Source organism: Pogona vitticeps, chromosome 3 (assembly GCF_051106095.1).
Source record: "Pogona vitticeps strain Pit_001003342236 chromosome 3, PviZW2.1, whole genome shotgun sequence".
NCBI classification, from domain to species: domain Eukaryota; kingdom Metazoa; phylum Chordata; class Lepidosauria; order Squamata; family Agamidae; genus Pogona; species Pogona vitticeps.
In genome coordinates this window covers 53,323,211-53,346,500 of record NC_135785.1, presented here as the reverse complement: position 1 = coordinate 53,346,500, position 23,290 = coordinate 53,323,211, and the positions used below count along the sequence as shown (strand labels likewise).

Below are 23,290 nucleotides of genomic sequence, written 5' to 3'. Positions count from 1 at the left end.
TACTTAAGGTTCCTTGTCCCCATCTTTCACCTCACAACAATTCCATAAGGAAAATTAGGTTGAGACAGAGAGAGTGATTGGCCCAAAGCTGGCCAATCAGCTTCATGGTCAGGTGCAGATTTAAAACTGGATTTTGGTATCTAGAGAGTGATCATTTCAGATCCAAATAGGCCAGACTATTTGGGTGTGTGTGTTTTAAATGGGGTCTCTTATGAAAGTCAGTTCCCTTCCTGAAACATGCACATTTACTTTCAGTGCCTACAATGGTTCCTGAAACAGATTTAGATCAAGGATCTTTAGTTGTGTGAACTATTTGTGGCTACTGGGTGTTGTTGTTTTTAATTCCTCCTATTACATTTCATTCGACTCCATTCTGAGCCTGATTTTTATTACTGAACCTGCTTTGGGATTGTTGAAAGGAAACAATCAACCCTCCTCATATGCTGGCTGCCCAGCGCTGCCTTCCTAGTAAAAGATTCGAACATTGTTCTCAGAAGCCTGCCGATATCTCACAGTCTTTGTACTCCTCTCTCACACCACTTTCTGAATTCTTTGGCGGATTTCTTCACGCTGGCAGCACTAACAGTTTTGTAGGTTTTTTTTAAAAGGACATCATTGAGATTTCACTCATTAGCACAATATTTGCTCAACGGGATGTGAATGAGAAAGATCCTTCTGTCTTTCTCTAATTCACTATCAGCAAACCAGTATTCATTCAGCCAATAAAGGAAGATACATTAACTGGATACAGAAAAGACTCAGCCATATCTTCATGAGGCAACATCTCCTCAAACAAGCACAATGTGTTTCCACCGAGGAGCCCAATTTAGGTTCATAGAAGTTCCTGGGGGGCATGTTTTTCAGTGTCAGGTAGGGCAATGGTAAAAGGGTGGGACCAAAAATACCAGCCTCTTCAAGGTTAAAAGTTCTTATGGACATCAATGGAGCCTGGGCGAAAGAATTTTAACCTTTCAGAATTTGGGGAAACCATACAAAAGGTGCTCTTTATCACTTAATTCAAATAATGGTGTGTAGAAAGGGAAGTGGCTATCTTGGGAATACAGGGAGAGGTGGATTCTGCCTCAACGCTGACGTTCTCGCTCCTGTGGTAGTGTAGACAGAGTGTGGGACTTAGGTCGAGGGAAGCCAGGTCCAAATCCCTGTTTGGTCATGAAGATTATTCCATGATTTCTTTTAAGTCAGACCTTATCATCCTATCCTGCCCCATAGGCAGTGCTATGAGGATGACATGGGAGGCAAAGGCGCCAGATATATTGCCACAAAGGTCATAATAGAAGAATAGGAATCTGAATGTTATGGTGGCTTTCCTACAGATATATCATATACAAAAGAATTCTGAGAATTATAGTTTTGAATGGATTACAGTGGACCCTTGTCTTACAGACAGCTTGACTTACAGACTTTTTGAGTTACAGACTTCTCTGGCCGCAAAATTTAGGTTTGACTTGCAGCCTGAGAATTGACTTACAGACCAGAAAAAAACCAAAATGGAACAAAAACGGCCTGTTACGGGATTAATCGGTTTTCAATGCACTGTAGGTCAATGGAGACTTGACTTACAGACTTTTTGACTTGAGAACCACCTTCCAATACGGATTAAGTTGTCAAGTCAAGACCCCACTGTACTCAGTCTTCAAGGGTGTTCAGCTGAATATGTTTACAATGCTTCCATGATAGAGAATCCTGGCGTATTAGGGCACTGCCAGCATGTTCTGCCAAATGTTCTTGCAAACATCACTGCAGATCTTTGACATGACTTTGGCGTAAAGGTCTCTCTTATTTCCAGGTGGAAGAGGGACATAAGAAGTAGGACTGACGTGGATTGTAGAGGGCCTGAGACACAAAGGAACCCTAAAGCCATGAGCATGGAACATCTGGCCCTGTAGATATTATTGGACTAGAGTTCCCATCCAGCCCAGTCAGTGCAGACAGGAGTGAGGATCATGAGAGCTTCAGGTCTTCAACACATCATGGTATAAGCATCTCCCCCTTTTGTCTTAGATTGACAAGGTTTTACTTATGATCTTCAAAAAATGTAAGCTTTCCCACAGGAAGCTGATATGTCATGATGTAAGCATTGTGTGGAGGGGGAATTGTCCCGGAGCGTATTAGTAACGTGTTAAAAGGAAATACATTATTTACAATGGATTTTTTTTTCAGTAAGTGTGGAGGGCACAATGATATGTCATGATGTAATGATCTATAACATGGTTGCTTTTTGTTGTCTTTTAAGGGGATTTAGAGTAATGTTGCCATTTGTCTATTTTTAATGGTTTCTTTAAATAAAATAATATAGTTATTAAAAAGTAACAAATAATAAGTAACGTGTTACTTTTGTTATAAAAGAAATGCTAACCCATCAGCTCTTTAAAACAGCATTTCAGTTTCTGGATTTCACACAGGTCTACAGGGCGTGTGGGAGGAGATTTAACCCTGACCTTCATTTTCATTTTCAAAAACAGACACAGTAATGCATTCACACATTTAATGTATCATCTAATTTAGCCCCAACTGCCATTGTAAGATTCACCTGTTCAAAATAGATTGCTCGTTATGAGACATGAAATTGGGACGGCAGTTTCAATGCTAATAAGCCACACTTCAATAGATGGCATACAAAATTATTTTCTAGTGATGCTGAAACCCCAGCTTGGAAGGCTCTAGAATTAAAATGGGAAAACCAGAGGTAAAGGAGAGAAATCTGGATGTTTTTACTTACCATTCTAGGAGGAACTGATCTATTCTCACCTTGTTGCAGGCAGAGCTGTAGTAGTTTGAGATAAACTATTTGCCCACATTTGTTTCTGGAAACAAATTAGCCCATGGCTTGGCATTCACTCCCTAGCTAAGGTGTACTCTCTCCAGTTTAACAGACAATGTGGCTACATTCAGATGGTGTTGTCAGTTCTGTGACTTGCAAGCTAATTCAAAAAAAACCTCCCTGTTCTCCTCTTGTTCCATAATCAGGCCCACTGCCTTTGAGCATGTCTGTGTTGGCTAGAAAACACAAAAGAAAGACCAAAAACTGAAGCTTCTGGAGGCATCCCCATCTCCAAACATCTTGAGAAAGGTCTGTTTTAGGAGAACACAACACCATATCACAGCATGGAAATGCTCCGCACATCTTAGTCACTGTACTGGTAGAATACCATTGCCTTGCAACTACAGCAACAGGCCAATGCAAGCTTTTCCAGTGTTGCCTTTCTTGTTGTTACTCCTATCCACGTCATGGAGCTACAAAAATGTTATAGAAAGATCAACACTGCAGTTTCTTGGGGAAAGTAAATCATCTACAGTGCCATAGGCTGGAAAAATTATTTTCTCAGATGCAATTGGCCTTACAGGTTGGGAGATCTGTGGTCCAAAAAAGTAACTTTTCCAGGTTCTGCACATAGTGCAAACCTTTCTTTGTAGACATCAGAAGAAATCTGGTTTACAACTTCAAAAGAATTGTCCTAGTTATTGCTTTTAAGAGGCCTTCAGTACTTATTCATAAAACTATCCTTTAATAGTAATCAGGAAAGCTTCTCCCCTTCCATATTTTGTATTTAGAATTGTAAAACAATTAGCAAAATGTATCTCTGCAGTAAGAAGACTAGGTAAAACTTTTTGAAAAGGGCAGGAAGGAAGATGTGAATGAACAGAAACCCTTTATTTTATAAATTACCATTTGGGGTTTGTTATGAGTAACGAGAAAGAAAGCTAAGTTTGTAGCAATTAGTTGGAGTCTAATAAATCTTCTGTAGAAGTTTAGATGGAAAACAATTTAACTTTTGACACAGGAGAAAATCTGCTCTTTATCACTTAATTCTAGTTAAACAAGTGGAACTGGCAAGCTTGTAATGTGATTTTCAGCTACAAGGATTGGCCTGAAATGTGCCTGTCCTATCTTCGGATGTGCTGGATTACAAATCCCGCCCATCTCAGCCAATATAGTAGCAGAGAGGGAAAACAAGAATCAGTACTAATGCTATCTGGGGCAGGGATGTTGGAAGCTGTAGCCCAACACATACAGAGAGCACCATGTTAGGGAAGAATGCTATACAATTATGAGTAGGCTTTCTATATATGGACAAGTGGTTGAGTCCTTTAAGGCTGTCTCTCCCAGGCTCAAGGTGCTTGTGTTTGGGTGTTCAGCACATTCAGCACATTTTCTGTTCCAGTGTAGTTGAGCAAACATAATGTAGAAACAGTGTTAGGCAATGTAGATGGGTACAAAGGAATATGATGTTCACAACGTTCAAATGGAAACGTTTTCCTACTACTGGCTGTGGAAAGGAGGAGAACAGTAGAAAATGCATGTGTTCAACAACTAAAATCATCTTCTCCAAACAAACAAACAAACAAACAACAACAACAATAATAGTGTTCAAACTGGCAGTTAATTTCACTGATAACAACTGCAAATAGGCAAGAGAACTCCCTCTTTTTCATGCTTTCTCCCACATACACATTTATTTGTGGGGACGATGATAAATGGGGCAGTTCATTAAGGGGAAATTATTTGATAGCAAAATCCAGACAAGAGTATCACTTGGGGGTAAGTTCATTGAGGAGGAGCTGATGATCTCACAACGGGCTGCAGATTAACTGGAGAACTTCTTTTATTTGGGATGATTTAGATAGGTGATTCATTCAATATGCCAACAAGTTTGGTAAACTCAACAGTGGCCAAAGGACTGGAAAAGATCAGTCTACATACCAATCCCAAAGAAGGGAAGTGCCAAAGAATGCTTCAACTACCGTACACTTCCACTCATTTCACACGCTAGCAATGTTATGCTCAAAATCCTCCAAGGTAGGCTTCAGCAGTATGTGGACCGAGAACTCCCAGAAGTACAAGCTGGATTTCGAAGGGGCAGAGGAACTAGAGACCAAATTGCTAACATGCACTGGATTATGAAGAAAGCCAGAGAGTTCCAGAAAAACATCTACTTCTGCTTCATTGACTGTGCAAAAGCCTTTGGCTGTGTGGACCACAACAAACTATGGCAAGTCCTTAAAGAAATGGGAGTGCCTGGCCACCTTATCTATCTCCTGAGAAACCTATACGTGGGACAGGAAGCAACGGTTAGAACTGGATATGGAACAACTGGTTCAAAATTGGGAAAAGAGTATGACAAGGCTGTATATTGTCCCCCTGCTTATTTAACTTATATGCAGAATACATCATGCGAAAGGCTGGAGTAGAGGAATCCCAAACTGGAATTAAGATTGCGGGAAGAAATATCAATAACCTCTGATATGCAGATGATACCACTCTGATGGCAGAAAGTGAGGACGAATGAAAGAACTTCGTAATGAGGGTGAAAGAGGAGAGTGCAAAAAACAGTCTGAAACTCAACATCAGAAAAACTAAGATCATGGCCACTGGTCCCATCACCTCCTGGGAAATAGAAGGGGAAGATATGGAGGCAGTGACAGATTTTACTTTCTTGGGCTCCATAATCACTGCAGATGGTGACAGCAGCCACGAAATTAAAAGACACCTTGCTCCTTGGGAGGAAAGCGATGACAAATCTCGACAGCATCTTAAAAAGCAGAGACATCACCTTGCTGACAAAGGTCAAAGCTATAGTTTTTCCTGTAATGATGTATGGAAGTAAGAGCTGGACCATAAAGAAAGTTGACCACCGAAGAACTGATGCTTTTGAATTGTGGTGCTGAAGGAGACTCTTGAGCATCCCCTGGACTACAAGGAGAACAAACCTATCTATTTTGGAAAAAAATCAACCCTGAATGCTCACTGGAAGGACAGATCCTGAAGCTGAGGCTCCAATACTTTGGCCATCTCATGAAAAGAGAAGACTCCCTGGAAAAGACCCTGATGTTGGGGAAGTGTGAGGGCAAGAGGAGAAGGGGACAACAGAGGATGAGATGGCTGGACAGTGTCACTGAAGCTACCAATATGAAATTGACCCAACTCCAGGAGGCAGTGGAAGACAGGAGGGCCTGGCGGGCTCTGGTCCATGGGGCCACGAAGAGTCGGACATGACTTATTGACTAAACAACGACAGATAGGCAATCAATTATCTTGTTTTCTGTGCTATTTAAATAGTAGTAAGTTAATCAAATTTTGCATCCATACGTATAAATTAGCACATACAGATCTGTGTTTCCCTCCCCCACCAGAGTAATTATTAACTTTTACTAATCAGTCAGTCAGTCAGTTAGTTGTGTACCAGAACTGACATAGTGACCCTAACTGGATTTTCAAGGTAAATGAGATATTTAAGAAACCGCTTTGCTAGTGATGCCTAAGTAGCAACTTAGCTGCCTGGGACAAAAGCTCATGAAACAATACCTAAGTCTGATCTGAGGAACAACCCTTATTAGGATTCTCTGTAGCAAGGGGAACATACTAGATACAGTGTCATACATTTATTGCAAGCGTTACTCAGGACTTGTGTTGGGCAATGTTTGTACTCATTTAAATTCACTGTGGAAGGCCTTAACCAGATTCTGTGTCACAGGACTTTTAAAAAAAATGTCTACCACCAGATACAAAATGGCTGAAATCCTGTTGCTTAGCATAATAAAATCACAACTAGAATAAACTCACAGCATCAGTGGGCATTTGGTGAGACAACTCCTCTGTATGTTCCACTCATACAAAGGGCCTACTGACTTACTACACTTCTCTTCTCCATGCTGACCCCCCACCTCCCTGGAGGCTTTGTTGCTACTCTCCAGCAGTGATTAGACATTTTTCAAAGATGAGGAAAATCACGGTAGACAGGGACTTTCCTGGGAAGACATGTGACAGTTTCAGTAATATGATAAGAGTGGTGATGTCAGAAGGCATCCAAATGGCATTCTTGAGGACTGTAGCATTGTGTTTGTGTAAAGTGAATAAATAAACACTTCTTTCACCTTGTGTGAAGTTCAAATATAAAATGCCCGCATTACTACAATCAAATCCTTAGTTCCAAGAATCTCCTGCTAACCTATGCAAGCTTCTAAACATCATAGCATATGATTCTAAGCAACAAAGCATATGCATGACTCCACATAAGGAAAACAGAGAGGTGTACCACACATACGCATTACAACCACACATGCAAAATAATCTGTGCCAGAAGAATGATGCATTGAATCCTGTGAAGGGAAACTTTCTAGATTCAATCCGGGCAATCCTGGAGGATGTGACTACCACTTTTTTAAGTGGAAGTTCTAAGGACAGGTTACTGTAAGGGTATTTTGTTAATAAAAACAGCAAGCAGGGGTTGACATTAAAAGAACCAGGATGATGTAATGGAAACAGCACAAGATTAGGACTCAGGAGACAGGTTCAAATCCCCATTTGGCCACAGAAACTCACTGAGGAGTGGCAATGGTAAACCACTCCTTCAACATTTCACATACCTTGAACACACTACTAGGGTTGTTAGACGTTTGAAGCCATTTTTCTGTAAGCAACAACAGTAGCACCGGCTGCTATGACAGAAATATAGAACAATTTTCATGGTGTGGAGAAAGAGTGAAGAGGGACTCCTTTCATTTGCTCCATCAGAGCAATTCTTACCTTTTAATGTCTGCTCACTGCTGCTTGGCTTGCCCAGCAATGGATCTTAGGCCCCTATGAACAAAATAGACCTTGTGAACCAAGCATAGAAAGTCTTCATCATCTCCTATGGCAGCATGGATGGGAAAGCTAGTTGCAACTGTGATGCAGAGTAACAACAGCTGCTCGGTTGCTCACTAATGAGATCCTGAGCAAGATGTCAGCTGTGCCTTGCCGTGTCCCTCTTGGCTCCCTTTCTGTTTGCTAGCCCTTTGCTCCTTAAGAGGTACTGGCATTCTGCTTTGACACCTTGACTGGCCTGCTGATGATTAATCCCCAATCATCCTCAGTTTCCTTCTCCTCTTGAACTCCCAGGTTATGTTCCTTGTGAAATGAGGCATACAGATCAGTGCAGAAATGTATGCCATAGTGCATTAACCCTTTGCTAGAAGTACCTGCTTGTATTCTACATCCCTCCCCGACTTTTCTGTCTTAATTACAGGCTGCTGGAATTCCCAGGGTAATAAGGTTTGCTTTTATTGTCAGCTAATTAAATAACTGTGGAAGTGTGAGGCCATTAGCACTTCATTAGCTTAAGTTAATCACATTATTTAGTGAGTCAGGGAGCTAGGAAGACTGGGGGTGCCATGGGATTCCAAGGCTTCCAGGTGAAAAGGAATATCAATCAAGTATAAGCAAAGAGGAGAAGAAACCTTCTCTCTAGCTATTTTCTGGTATAAAATCTGCCTTCTCCCGATGTCTGCTGATTTCCAAACGTAATAATGCTCTCAAGGTAAGACTCTGAGGCAGATGTCCAAAGCTCCACTCAGCAAAACAGCCTGCCAATGGAGCAGGATCAGTTGAGCACACCTTGGAGTGTGTGCAGTCATAATTTACCATTTAAGGAACCCCAAAAAGCATGTTTTTTTTTATTAAAAAAATCTCCTAAGGCTCCCTTGTAGGGACGTGGTAGTGCTTTGGGTTAAACCACAGAAGCCTCTGTGCTGCAAGGTCAGAAGACCAGCAGTTGTAAGATCGAATCCATGCATTGGAGCGAGCTCCTGTTGCTTGTCCCAGCTCCTGCCAATCTAGCAGTTTGAAAGCATGTAAATGCAAGTAGATAAATAGGTACCACCATGGTGGGAAGGTAATGGCATTCCGTGTCTAGTTGCACTGGCCACGTGACCATGGAAACTGTCTATGGACAAAACGCTGGCTCTACAGCTTGGAAACGGGGATGAGCACCACCCCCTAGAGTCGGACATGACTGGACTAAATGTCAAGGGGAATCTTTACCTTTACCTTTAAGGCTCCCTTGTCCTCACATTCCAAAAAATTGCTACATTCCTAGCAACTCCTTTCCTCAGCAGATGAAATTCCCAACCTTCACATGACATTGTTAATACAGTATTGAGGAGTGCCACTCTCTTGGTATCAACAGCGACTGCAGTTAAAAATTCACAGTGGCATTTCCCTGGTCCAGTGCTGGTAGGCCAGGTACATACTGTCAATTTATATCCATTCACAGCAAAGAACAAAGGAAGGGCTTTCACTGTCACTAGAAAAGAAGATACCTCCAATGTGATATTTATAGTATCCAGTCTGGCCAAGTCATAACCCAGGAATCTTGATAACCCTTGTAGAGCCACAGAAGAATACACATATTCAGGCCCACACAGATCCTTCAGAGACCTCCAAAATGTGTTCCATGTACTTACCATTGTCACTTCCTTCTGCAACATTAGAAGTATTCCTAATTCTCTTAATGATGAATGAAAAGAGAAACTCCAGGTAACCACATGCTTTACACACACACACACACCAGCCCTCAAAGTGAATCACAAGTTACAGATTCTGCTGACAGCAAGCACATCAGAGGATGCATTTGCTGTGAGCCACCATAAAGAGCCGAGGAGTGAAAAGCTCATGTATACCAACAACCTTTATTTAGAAGGCACTATGAGAATAGCAGAGAGAATATTTCTGAGGAGCAAAATGAAGAGGTAGGCAGTTGCTAGGCTACATGCTACCTTTATCATGCAGAGAATGTGAAGCGGCTTCTCAGCATAGAGACAGTCCACCATCTTCCACTGCCATATCACACAAAGGTATCTCTGTACTCCACACTGGTGTTGCTCTGCTTTCATAGCTATGCAGTGTAGATGCCCGTACCATCTCATTCCACTATCACCATCCAGACCTGAACCTTCAAAGCTTTGCAACTAAGTACAGAAAAAGAGCCCTGCTGGCTTGATTGTCCCACCATGGCCATCAATGGGAAGCCCAGAAATAGGCCAGGAGTAAAATAGTACCTCCTACTCATGTTGCCTCAAAATAAGGAGCAAATGCTAGCACCAAACCAGGACAAACTATGACAGTAGCCAATATGCTACTGCCCAAACATGGAATGGAAAGGCAGTCCTGGATTCACTCTCTGCCCTTCCCAATCTTGTAGGCTCCTTGCTGTGTGGCCGGTTTTGTGATTCATCATGCAACCAGTGCAGAAACAAGCTTGTGACAGGGAGCTTGCTAATGCTGATGGCAGTGGAGGGAGGACACTTACATTATCCCTTCCAATCTGCATTTAGCCAAAAGGGCACCTGCCAAGCCATCAAGACACCAATAATTCTCCTTATAGTTATATACCAGAAGGTGAGATATTTGGCCATCAGACCATATTTGGCCCATTGGTGCTTCTAAATCTGGTCTGCACTTTGCTCCGTCCCTTCAGAAAGATGATGCTGTAGGGATGGGGACAAAGTACCTGCGTCTGGAGAACTTACACACCCAGATTTGTTCTGTCTCACTTCTCAAGACCTGGGAAGGTGAGTGGGGAGTGAAGCAGTTAGCTGTGCTTTGAGAGCTGACTGGATCCTTCAGTTGGCATTGACCCAGCTCCCAAAAGTGGCAACTGAATGCAAAGAGCCAGTTTCATTCGTTCTTCACCTTCTTAGCCCACTGAAGGCAATCTGTGAACGAAGTACCTTTCAGCCATCTGAGTCCCTGACAATGAGTCAATGCAGAGAAAAGAAGCAAAGTCATTTGCTGGTGTTCCAGAATCTGTTGAGTCCTTGTTGCACCAGCTGAAAGCAGCTACCTTTCCTTCTCCCCTCCCCTGACAAGTTCTTCTTGTGCCAGCTCCTTGGACCAACCAACAACTAAAAAAAATCTCCAGCTGGCAGTTCAGCCAGGAAACCAGGGGGAAGCAAGTGTAACCACACATGATGCCACCATCTAATCTGTCAGTCGCCACTGAAGTGGGAAACCACTTTGCCACCCAAGACTGGTGCCTACTGCTGGCATACGCTTCAGGGATCCGTGGCCATTCCAAAGTTCATTGTGCTATGGACCTGTTCCTCATCCATGTTTTAACACATGCATTTGGGAGGAAACCAAAGTATGCCTCGTTCACATCTGATTATTTTGCCCATGCCAAAAAAGTAATGTATGAAACCATTTTTATTTGCTTAGGGAACCATTTTGCCTGGGATACAAAGAGGCATGACTTCAAAATCTGGTTCAGTGGCTAAGCTTCTGGACACGTCATGGCATTGGGGACATCTGGGTTGTGCAAACCACGTTACACTCAGGCCTCTTCCAGATGGGGCCTTTGTTCTTCAGGCTGTATGCTGACATTTCGCCCCACATCCATGCAGTGTACAGCTTGCACCGCGTTATACCACATGCTTTGTTTCAGCATTTGTATGGTTGAAAATTCATTTTTCAGTGACTACACAATGTAATGTATTGGGAGCTTCAGGTGAAGATCCCTTGTTGGATAGGCTGCTCGCAGTTGTGCTCAAATTGACTGTGCTTGCTGAGCCAGTCAGCTAGGTCACTCCTACAGACTAGCAATGGGCCAAGGGAGTTTTTAACTGTTGGGTGGGTTTTTTGATTGATTGAATGTTGGGGGGGGAGCATCTGGGGAAGGTTTGAGTATATATATTGCAGCTTGCTGTGAGGGTTGCATTGGGTGGTGTCTCCTGCAAATAAAGAGCCATGCTGAAGTCATCTCCACATCTGAAACCACTATTTTACACATAATGTACAGCAAACTGTGCAGAAGCCTGCCCTTTTTCTGAGGTGTTTCTTTTTCTTTTTTAACAGACAGTAGGAGACTGTTTATTTTGTATCAGTTGATATTGCCTCCATTTCCCCTTTTCTGGCAAGTGTGATTGCTTATCTCAGCCTTTAAAAGGGCAGTTGCAGGTGTTCTAGATTGACAGGGACCAAGATATTTTAATTGGAGAGCAAAAATCCCTCTCAAGTGGATTCCTGTTGTTTCTTCTCTGAACAATTAAAAAAAAAACCATATACTTCTCACGTTTAGCACTGCATCAGATATGAAGTTCCAGCGCTTCCTTGTTTGTTGGTTGGTTAGTTTGTTTTCTTCCTTCCATTCACTTCTTTACTTGATATTTCAGTGGAAAAACCGGTCCTATGACAATGTTTACCTTGGTCTTATTACAGTTGTTTACCTTCCCTTCTACAATGTTAAAACTTTACACTTTTAATGACACATCCCCTCTCTTTGCACTAGGCTATATGTTTTTCAAGTTAGTGCTATGTCAGTTCTGAAAAGGAAAAAAAAAGTCCAAACAACTGGGAAATGAATGCTATGCTTCTACGTAAAGGTGAGGCAGGAGGGGAAAAGGTGATATTAATAGGATGTGGCTGTGATCCCATTGGAAAGTGCACCAATCGGAAAGTGCAGTATGTCTCTTGCAATGAGATAATCTGTCTTGTTGGTGTGAGCCACTACAGCAATTTCAGCAGCAGAAACTAGCAGCGACCAGGTTTCAGTAAATTTGAAATAATCCGATTTAATCTAGTGTTCCTCCCCTGTGCAGTCACATCCTTAATTTAAACTGATGATTAAATCTGTACATGTCCATGTTTGTTTGTTTTTTTGTTCTTCTTGAAGGTGTGGTTTATTTTGTTTCAGGGTCTGTTCTTTGAGGGGGGGAAGGGCATGGGTTAGCATAATGGTACTTTTCATCAAGTTCATTGAATTTCTTCCAGAAGCTTACTGGCTGGAAGTCTTCAATCAGTTTCAAATCAGTATGGACACAACAACAATAAGAGCTTTCTTTCTTTCTTTCTTTCTTTCTTTCTTTCTTTATTTATTTATTTATTTATTTATTTATTTATTTATTTATTTATTTATATCCCGCCTATCTGGTCATTGCAACCACTCTAGGCAGCTAGAAGCTGTAGTGAAGAAATTGATTTATTTCATATTTGTTAAAGGATTCCTAGAATTTCTGAAGAGGAGTGATTTTCTGAGAGGTAGCTTTTTATAACTAAACTTTTCAAACGTATTTCAGAAAGTTCTATACTCTTTCACCATGCACAGGGAGGAAGAAGGGGTAGAATTTTTGCCCCATCTGGAAGAGCCCTGTGGCTTGCAGCCCCAGCAGATATTGCACTACTCTTATCCTTCTGCACAGCAAAGGGGAAAGCAAAGCAGGAACCCGGGTGCTGGCATCTGGTGCACTGTTGCACCCAGAGCCCAGTCTCTTGGGATATACTGACACAGCCACAACAGGAGCATAGCTGATGATGAGACCTATCAAAAGCAGTGAAATTCTGCTTATCTACTTAGTTACATAACAAAATGATTCTATCGGCATTAATAAACTGGTGGAGCAAGGAAGTCCTCCTTCCTACCTGGAACTCTGTCACAGGGCTTAGGGAGGGCAGCGGGAGGAAGCGAGAGCAGCTCACAATCTCTCTGGGTGTGTACTTGTGTATGTATAAGAGGTGGGTACAGTTTTAATTTACCCTTGAAGATGGAGAAGCCGGGCTGGTTCCTGTTAACTCCATGTACAGAAGGCAAATCTTTCTCTCTCTCCCCCCCCCCACCCAGAGTAGACATGTTTTGGATGGGCGGTATATAAATCTAATAAATAAATAAATAATAGACTGGATTGGCAGTGGAATCTTACTTTTCCATCAGCAATGGGAAAGGGTCTTCCACCATGCTTTGAAGACAATAAACTAGTCAACTGCAAGATGAAAGTTGGCCTGAAGAGGGCTGAAGATGAATGGGGGGGGGTGGAGTGGCGGCAGGCGGCTGCCACTACTTCCCCCAGCATCTGTCACCTGAGGCAGCTGCTTCACTCTGTCTACTGATGGAGTCACCCTAGGTGGGGGAAATATTAGGGCACTTCACTAAACATGAATAGAAACCTAACGGGTACCCTGCTTGACCTTATGTACCCCAATTTTTACTGCTGCCTTGACTTAGGACAATGTTTATACCATTAGGCCACAACTAATTGTTGCATACAGTTTGTACTAACTATGACCTCAAATGACTTCTCCCATCATTTTGGGGTGAGGTTCCTTCCGGCTTGATCACCAAGCTTGTAAGTATTTTTCACTTACACATTTCTTTCTGTTTTCCTTACTTGCATCTTTCTCATTCATAGGGTTGCTGTAAATTGGATTTGATTTGACAGCAGATAACAATAACACCTGCTTATGTTACTAAATGTAACCAATATGTGCTTAGAAGTAATTTGTGTTTACCCATAATCCCCTGCCCCTGGTTTTTCCCCCAGATGTGTTTCCTTCACAGAAATGCTTTCATATCTAGGAAACACAACATTTTAAATGTGACCTTTTATCTCATTGTGACAGGCCTTTATAGATAAGCTCTATTGCCATTTAGATGAGAAGAGACCACATTATATGGAGCTCACCTTCTTCCAAAGGAGGGCTCAAAATAGTTCCAATACTAGCACTTGCTTTTGATGCCTTCTGCTGGAGGGGAGCATTCATTTTGCATGCTTAAATGTCCTCAATGGACAGTCAAAGTGGAGTTGTGTAATCCTTGCAGGGATCTTATCTTTGCTGCTCCTCCTAGGGCTCCTATGACAGGTTTTGCTGTAACTGAGCATTTGGTCTCCTCTCTGGGGGACTCAGGCTGTCGTCACCAGAACTTACACCATCTAAAATTCATTGACATTTCATTGGGGAAAATTAAGAGCGAGCAAGTGAGCTTGAATATTGAATTAGTGCAGTTTCCTACCAGCAACTTCCTGGCAGTGTCAGAGGCTGCAAATCCAAGAGGGAGGGAGGGAGAGCAGTTCATAAGGCAAAGGCAAGGGCTAAACCCAGTGGCACGAGGAAGCTTAGATTATTGCTTTGCGAATGTATCTAAGGTTAGAGCATTTCTAATTCCCTTGCACGATGTAATTTGTTTAAAAAATTTAATCTAAAGAGAAAGCAAAACGATTATCCAAATGGCAGCTCATTTGTCTAATCAAGTTAGAAGAGGAACTCTGGTCATCACAGAAGGGCTGTTTGACAATACCTTGCTGAATGGAGACATCCAAGCCATGGGTACTCCCTTCCAGAGCACTCTAATCAAGGGTGTTGTTGTTGTTTTGACTTATATACATGTTCCATAGCATGAAAACACTCTCTGGGCAGTTCACATCATAATAGAAACACGCCACTCGCTACCCCTTGAGCAAGCTGGGTAGTGGCTCATAACTGAGATGGGGTCGGGCCTCCCCACAGAAATGTTGGGGTAAGGTACTGCCCCTCTTCCTAGTCTATAAGACAACCATGATTCCAAGGTTTCTGCTTTAATGGGGAGAAAATAAGCTATTTATTTCTAATTTTCCAGAAATTGATGCCAATGTGCAAGTGGTTAAAAGTCATTTCCGCAGTCATCCCCATCCCCTTGGCTTTGCATTAGGCAAAGGTGCTGTCATGGGTAGCTCCTGCTCGGCCATGGGGGTACTTCAAGCCCTGATGCCCAAACTTTGTCAGGTTGCAGAGGACAAGTGCTCTGCACTTGTTGTGTGGGCAAGTCTGAGCAAGAAAGCACAGTGTGCAATCATGCCAAGAATGCTCAGGGGCCAGCCCAAACCACTTTGCTGCTTGAAGCAAAGAACAAAATCGCACCCTCCTGCAGTGTATGTACAGAAGCGTACTAGATAGACAGCTCACTTTTACTTTACTTCAGGACTTGTCATGGGGCAGCATTCTCCACATTGCTTTGGAACAATAGGATAGTTTAGGGGCTGCAGGATAGGTTGTGATCTATGCACTGCTTTGTCCTTTGGGAGGGTGGAATGAGTGGGGGACATAGGAAGGAGAAGTGGCAGTTTGTCTCTGCTTTCCCTCTAGTATCTGCCACCTGAGGCTGTTGCCCCATCCGGCCTGATGACAGGGCCAATCCTAGCAGTGCTTGTCAAGTTTTTTGAGTCTGGATCCTTTCTAAGCTCAGACTTTTTGAAGATCTATGCTACACGGCAGCCATCCCTAGTTGCATATGCAGAGGGAGAAATTCTTCATACAACCTCCGACAACATGCAGAGATGTGTACATGGGAGCAGACATTCCACGTGGACTTTAGAGGTGCAAACAGAACATTTCTCTCTCCCACCCTCCCACCCAGGATTGCACAGGAAAACATTAACATAACTGGAAACATAACAGTACTACTGCTTTTTCTATTCCCTTCTTCCCAGGTCACATAAACATGGCAGGGCAAGAAGAGTTGATTTACACAAATCCAAGGGAATAAAAAGAATCCACTCTTATGGGGGATGCTCTGGATATCTGTGTCTCTCTGGGCAGGAAAACACCACTGCCTCAAGACTTGCGCCAGTCGTTTTATTCTCTTCCAAGAAAAACCACTTCACCACTGGATGAACTCTGCATGAGGTCCAACTAACAAACCTCTCTCTCTAATTTGCAGTTAATGCCAAGATGCATTCATAATTCAGAATCCTCTTTAAAGATCCTTTAGCACAGATTCTTTCCTGCAAGGCACCACCAGAATGAAACCAGGAACCTTAAAAAGAGGTACATTGCCATCCAAGAGCTTTATCACCCTGTGTGCCACTTGGGAAGCCTTTGAACAGCTATTGACCTCATATTCTCTGTCTTGTGGTGCCACCCAGATGATTTCCAGCAGTTCATCAAGCCAGCCAAACAAGGTCAATTTGAGGACTGAAATATATAAACTGCTGCTTCAAAGTGGGTTCCAAACTTTGAGCAACTCACCAAATACTCACAGAGATTCCTTGGCTTTCCTATGCTCCTTAGCATATACCAGTGAAAAGGAGCAAGCAAGGGAGTGCTTACCCTTCAATTTTAAAGTGAGGTGCTCATCTCAAATCAAAAACCTACTAGCATAAATTTGTAACCCCAACAATTGTATGAGTTCCAGCCCTCAGCTAATTTGATTTGCATTATTAAAGCAAATGATATGCAAAAATATAGTCCTGTGTTTTCTCCATACTGTTTGGATTAGCATTTCTTCCATTCTTTTACTCCTTGAATGGATGAAGAATGGAATGACTGAACCATGCTTAAGACGTTGCTAGTCTATATTAAGCATATCTATGAGCAGCCCCTAATAAAATGCTAGGCAACACACATTCTGCTCCTGTGCATGCTTACTTGGTCCTGTTGTGTTCTGCAGTGCATATTCCCAGCCTATACATAGGATTCCAGTTTTCTCTTCCTTGAAAAAACAGCACCTTAAGACAGCCATGATGCACTTTGGGCCCTCTTTGAAGTGGCAAGATTTGAAGCACAAGGAGCAAAAGTATATTTCAAAAGCTCATTGAAAGTGGAGGGTCCTCTTCTAACTTTTAGCACAATCATCCCATGATTTTAATATAGGATCTCTGTCTTCCCACAAGGCTACAATGTAATCTTAGTGACACTCTGGGATTCCAGAGAGGCTCAGACATTTATGTGAATGATGCAAAACACTAGATTTGCCTGTCAAAAAATTATAGTTTCCTTGAGTCAATTAACTACCGTTCAACTAATTATTCACTGCTAATTAAAATTAAGATGATTATAGTATTTCAGTAAAGGTGATCATTTGATTATTTTGCACAGCTACAGACAGAAGTCTTCCATGGGCAAACAACGTAGATATGAGCTATCAACCTATAAACAGATGTCATTTATTGCTGTGGAAATTCAGTCTGCCCCCACCCTCACCCCGGTTTAAGTGCTTAGGGATAAATTAACATGTTGTTAAATATGTTATTATATTCAATGTTTCTGGCAGTTTTTAATGGAAATCATATTAGTTGAAGTATGAGCTAATAATTATTGGGAAATTGAACTGGCATCAATGGGCATTTCTGGCTTCATCTGACTCCTCCAAAGCAGGGGAGGAAAGAGTTAAATGCCTTCTTTCATGCCTGTTATAGTCCAATAATCCTTTCTCTTCCCTAGCTGACATAATTTGCATTTTCAAAAACCTGCTGCTTAAATGCAAAGGTCCACTGAAGGTCAAGGATAGTTTGGTCCTAACATACCTCCTTACTCTAGAAATGTCAGGCACATAGGCTAATCACAAATATTCCATCTTCACAAAACCTCTTTCCACAGGCCGTTCCAATTAGAAACTCATAGTTTTAGCCTTGTTAAAATAGAAGGGTGAGAGATCCAAGCTTAAATGCACTGAGGTCTTCCTGAAATCGGCAATAATTCAACTGGAACTGCATGACTCATTTTTATACATTGATTTCAATGGGAGCTAAATGTGAGTATTTTAACCTGGATTTTTCCCAATATTAAATGATTAGTTGACAAATTCAACCATAAATTACATTTGCATTTTACTTCTTGTTTTTTTACTACTGTGGTTCATTTTCTGCACTATTACTGCCTGCTAGAGGGATGAAATTAGGGCATCAAGAAGTAAAAATAACACTATATGCAGATTACATTATGTTACATTTGTTCAATCCTGTGCAATCCTTGAGATGAGATGAAACTACTTACCAGAAATTAAATGTGCTGTCAGGATACAAAACCAGCAATATGAAATCAAAGGTTTCATCTTAATGCCTACAAAGCTCAAACAGAGATTAATTCTCAGTAGTGTCTGAAGTCATTCAGATATTCTAAACGCCAATAATATATGACAAATAATTAATATTAATATTCTGAATTAATATTCAGATATTAACATACTCCACTCATTTATAAAGTGAATGGACTACTAATAAATAAATTGTGGTTTAACAAATGACCTCCTGATGCTGAAGGACTTGAATATATATTTTGGAATTTTTAATTAAAATGTATTATTCTCAAATGCCTTTCTTTCCAAATTTTACAATTGAAATAAAAGTAAATGATCAACAAGTTTTTTAAAATGCTAGCAAAAAAATCACTGACGTGACTGAATGATGAGAATAAATTAGTCACTAGAGACTTTATTCAGCTCTTAGGGTAGGGGTCATCACAAGGTCCAGGGGAGTCATGTGCCCCACCTGGCTTAGAAGGCAGAATTTTGATCTCAACATTGAACAGAATATACAAATGGATGCAATTAACCTACCACACAGTCCCTGTTTGCCTTGTGCTGTACATAGAGTGCTACACAAACAATATAGCCTAAGTGGCTCCTTGCTGAAAAGAGCAGTTGAATGAATTGTCACTTATTGTGTTGCATGACATGGACCACAATTACCTGGCCATCTTGGATGACCTTTTAGAGCCACAGTTGATATGGACAGATTTGACCCAGAGTTGTGTTGCACCTGCCTAAGGCCTAAACTACTTCTACCTTGTTTAGGTATTTGAAACAAATGTGTAAAATTTGGTCAAATATACCTGCATTTGATGTTGGTTGCTTTGAGCTCAGAAAAAAATTATTCTGGCTGCCCTTTCCTTATTCCCATTTGAACAACTCCCATAGCTAGGACATGGCAGGAATCTCATTTAGCCCATGTCTGATTAAGTAATTGGGGGGCTCAGCTGTGCCAACTTGCCTTAATGGAATGCAAAGGACAAGCGCATTTGAAAAAAATAAAACAAATCCTTGTCCTTGAGTTAGCTCAGAAAACAACTTCTAGGAAAAAAGACCCACCCATATCCAAAGCTCTGAGCAGTATGAACAAAAATATGGATAACTACTAATTTAATATGCATCAGTCTTGAATTTCTGAAGGAATTCCTCTATTCTACTCTGCCTGTAACTTCTCAGAAAGTTACGTTTTCAATAACTCTTTGATTTTTTTTGTGTATAGAGCCATGCAGAGGAATAAAGCTGATATCAATAAGCTGATGTTGCCTGCAATAATTTCAACAATGAAACAACTTTTACCTTGATACCCAGATGAAGTCTGATATGATTGACAAAGGTTATCTGACTCACACTGCAATTAACCCTTTTAGTGATAAATGACAGCTGTGACAGACCACCACAGACTCAAACTACAAACAGGTGTTATTAAATGTTATAGTGCTCTGAGGCCATTTTTTGAATGTCATAGTTGTGACCTGCACTCTCACACATGTGAGGCTCTCTTCAGCCTTTGGGACCTCCCTGGCAGAACTGGCAACTGCCCTCCTTTCTGGGAGGGTGCTACCGTGCTATCCTTCTACACTGACTTTACCCAGCTGCAAGGGATCCTCTTCCCCCTCTGAAGATGACTCAGTAAGGTAAGGCATGATAACTACAAAGGTGCAAGGTTCTTTCTTGATGCAGTAAAAGCATCCTTTAAAGCAACAGCCATAAAGAATCTTCAAGGCTCAGCTTTGCTATTTTGGTGAGAAGACAGCTCCTTGTCCCTTATCAAAAGAAGTGATCTGATTGGACCTTTCAGAGTGGAACCAGGGTGGTAGCCTTGAATTTCCAAAGTATGCCTTAAAGGCCAGGACAATACAATTATTAAAGTGCTAGGTTCAAATTACAATATAGGAATATAGTTTTCAATGCTCAGATTAAGGGAGTAGAGTTCAGAAACCATGGCTTCTGAACAGGAACCAGCAGCCTCTGAGGACAGCACTTTTGCACACCACGTTCTGCCAGATTCCTTGACCTTGCCACTATCAGTGGCACATTTGGTGGGGATGTGGGAGAGAACTTTCTATGTGGCACTACCAGACAATAGGAACCCCAGCCAAAAGAAGCTAGGATAGTTCCCTCCCTGTTGTCCTCCCAAGAGAAAAAGATTTTATTCAGACAGGCTTTAGGCACATGGGTTGATCTATTGTTAAAACAGTTCTAACGGTTGGTTGCCTGTTTGTCTTTCCTCCTTGCAACTTCCAGCTGGGTAGCTGTGTTGCAGCAGAAGTTTAAAGATGAACAAGTTTCATTTTATTAATGCTTTTGATGTTGGTTGCTCACTTCTAAATAATCTGAAGTAAGCTACAGTCTACAATTGCAAACACACCAAATAAACTTCTTAGTCTTTAAAATGTTACAAGACACCATGGAATATTATAAACATTTCAGTGGGTCCAACATGCAACAGCCAGATTGCTAATTGGGCCTAGTTACAGGGATCACATAACCTCTCTGTTACAGCAGCTCCACCAGCTGTCAATCTGTTTCCTGGCACAATTCAAAGTGCTGGTTTTAACCTATAAAACTCTACATAGCCTGGGTCCCAGCTATCTCAAAGACTGCACCTCCCATTATGAGCCTGCTCAGGGGTTAATATCATCAGGAGCGGCCTTTCTCTCATTCCACCACCTTCACAGGTACATCTAATGGGGACACAGGAGAGGACCTTCTCTGTTGCTACTCCCAGACTTTAGAACTTCCTCCCACAGGAGGCCAGACTGGCCCCATCTTTGCTGTCCTTCTGAAAGCAGGCAAAGATATATCTTTTCAGGCAAGCTTTCCCTTAACATCTGGCTACTTGAGTGGGGTTTTTCAATGGATTGTTGTGTCTTTTTGGTTTTAAATGTGTTTTGATGTTGCTTATGTTTTTTAGCATAGTATCCTGTTGATCTTTTTTTAAATATTTATATACTTACAACTTTAAATGCTGTCTTTTAGTGATTTAAGCCACTTTGGGTCCTTTTTAAGGAGAAAGGCAAGGTAAAAATATTTTTTAAGAATACATTTATTTGTACTGACTTGCTTTTATGTTAAATGTTTCAATCAAGATTTTCTTTTCCTTTCCATTTTATTTGTTGTTAGCTACTCTGCATTCTGTTGGAAGCACTCCTTATGACTTTAAGAACAGGAGTAGCAACTACTGTTTCTCTTTTTCTTTCCCCAAACTATTCCTGTGTACCACTGAAAGGATTCACTATTGTCATCACAGATTAGGTTTTATGCATTATTTTGAGCTTTCATACTACCAGCCTCCCTAGGGTCACTTTAGTGCATGCAGTGGGCAGGCTCAGGACCAGCTTAAAAAACACTTGCAGCAATACCAGCCCTTTCCAGCATACGAGATACTTCACATTTCATGGATGGTAACAACAACATCCCCTCAAGGCCCATCAGGCTTCAAAAGAGAACAGTTTGTCCCAAGGCTGCACACAGTCAGGATATGAGCCTGTATCTCAGCTACCGTGCCCAAACATAGCTCTGTGCCACACTGAGGTTATGTCTTGGTCATATAGCCCAAGACACAGACAGGCTGCAAAGGGGAAAGGTCCATCAGCATATAAACAGTTCATTTATCACGAGAGCATGTGCCATTAGACCAATGGGCTCCATGTGAACTGTCAATGCTATTTTGCCAGCCTGCTGTGCTCTGCCACCATTCCTGAACTCATACTGTCAAAATACTAACCTCAGTCAAAATGGTAACAAGCCCCTGCTGAAAAACTTTTGTTCCTTCTGTACTTACTGCTTGCTTTTAGCTCCCTCATCAGTGAGCCCCGGAGATCCACTCTCTATCTTGTAGAGAAGCTTTCCAGAGAAGCTGTAACAGCCAAATTTAAACAGCAGTGGCTGTGATGACAACAAGGACAGTGTAGTCTCCCTAATGTGGGTATAGGGGAAATATCTGAACAGCCCCCTTGACCCAGGAAGTTCCCCACCTCTGTCCTACATCACACTACTGCATGTAATTTTTGCTTCAATGCATGTGTGTACACATGTGCATACATTGAAAGTGTGTATGTGTAAACAATGTATAAAAATGCTAATACAGAATATCAGAAACATACCATATTATAACAGAAGAAACAAAATTTGGAGTTGCAGACCCTGGATTTTGGGCCACTGCACTAAGCTGTGTACTGAAATCCCTGGAGAGCAACATATTGTTCCATTCTATAATAAAGTAAAATATCCAGGATTGCCTGATATGGCATTTGCTGAAGCCAAATAGCTGGCAATGGAGAGGAAGAACAAACATTCAACAAGTGGAAAGCCAATGAAGCCGTTCCAGGCACAAGGCAGCTCACTGCTGTGTAAACACAAGACCTGCATAGAATTTGCAGCCATTTACACAAGAGCAGCTTGTGCAAAATGAAGACTTAAAAACCAATAAAGGCTGTGTTATCGAGAAGCTGTAAGAAAAAAATGGGGCAGGGGAAAGGAAGAGAGGAATAGGAGATTAGAAAGGGGACTGGTTTTTCATAGAGGTGTTGATGGCTAGACCATGGTTATCTATGTACGGGGATATCAAAGCAAAGCTTGGCAAAGCTGGACTACAATTCCCAGAATCCCACTGGTCCCACTGACTAGATTCTTGTGGGAGCTGTAGTCTATGAAGGTAAATTTTCCATACTGTGGTTCCAAAACATTTGTCAATCTTAATTTTAGCAGTCCTCCCCAAATGGTTCAGGCCTCTGCAACTGTAACTGGAAAAAAAATGAAAACAAATTAGCCAGCAAAGTGCGCTCCTGTCTCTGACACAGGACAGACAGATCAACTAAAAAGAAAGGAGGTTGTCGGGATCTGCAGATGAAGCCTTATTGTAGGGATCTGCAGATGAAACCTAATTGTCGGGATCTGCAGATGAAGCCTTGTTGTAGGGATCTGCAGATGAAGTCTAGTTGTAGGGATCTGCAGAT

The 23,290-nt window shown here is 41.7% G+C and overlaps 1 protein-coding gene across 3 annotated transcripts in view; it reads right to left on the bottom strand.

Moving 5' to 3' along the window:
* The window catches only part of KCNIP2 (potassium voltage-gated channel interacting protein 2), a 133,968-nt gene that overhangs the window by 98,601 nt on the left and 12,077 nt on the right, over positions 1-23,290 (bottom strand). The window contains exons 1-2 of one of the 3 annotated variants that reach the window (XM_020790782.3): positions 19,629-19,665; positions 18,299-18,364 (exon numbers count right to left, since the gene is read on the bottom strand). The exons of the other annotated variants lie outside the window; for them this stretch is intronic. Coding sequence (XP_020646441.3) covers positions 18,299-18,356 — 58 coding nt within the window. The 5' untranslated portion in view covers positions 18,357-18,364; positions 19,629-19,665. Of the gene's footprint in view, positions 1-18,298; positions 18,365-19,628; positions 19,666-23,290 lie in introns of those variants that run through there. 3 annotated transcript variants of the gene reach the window in all.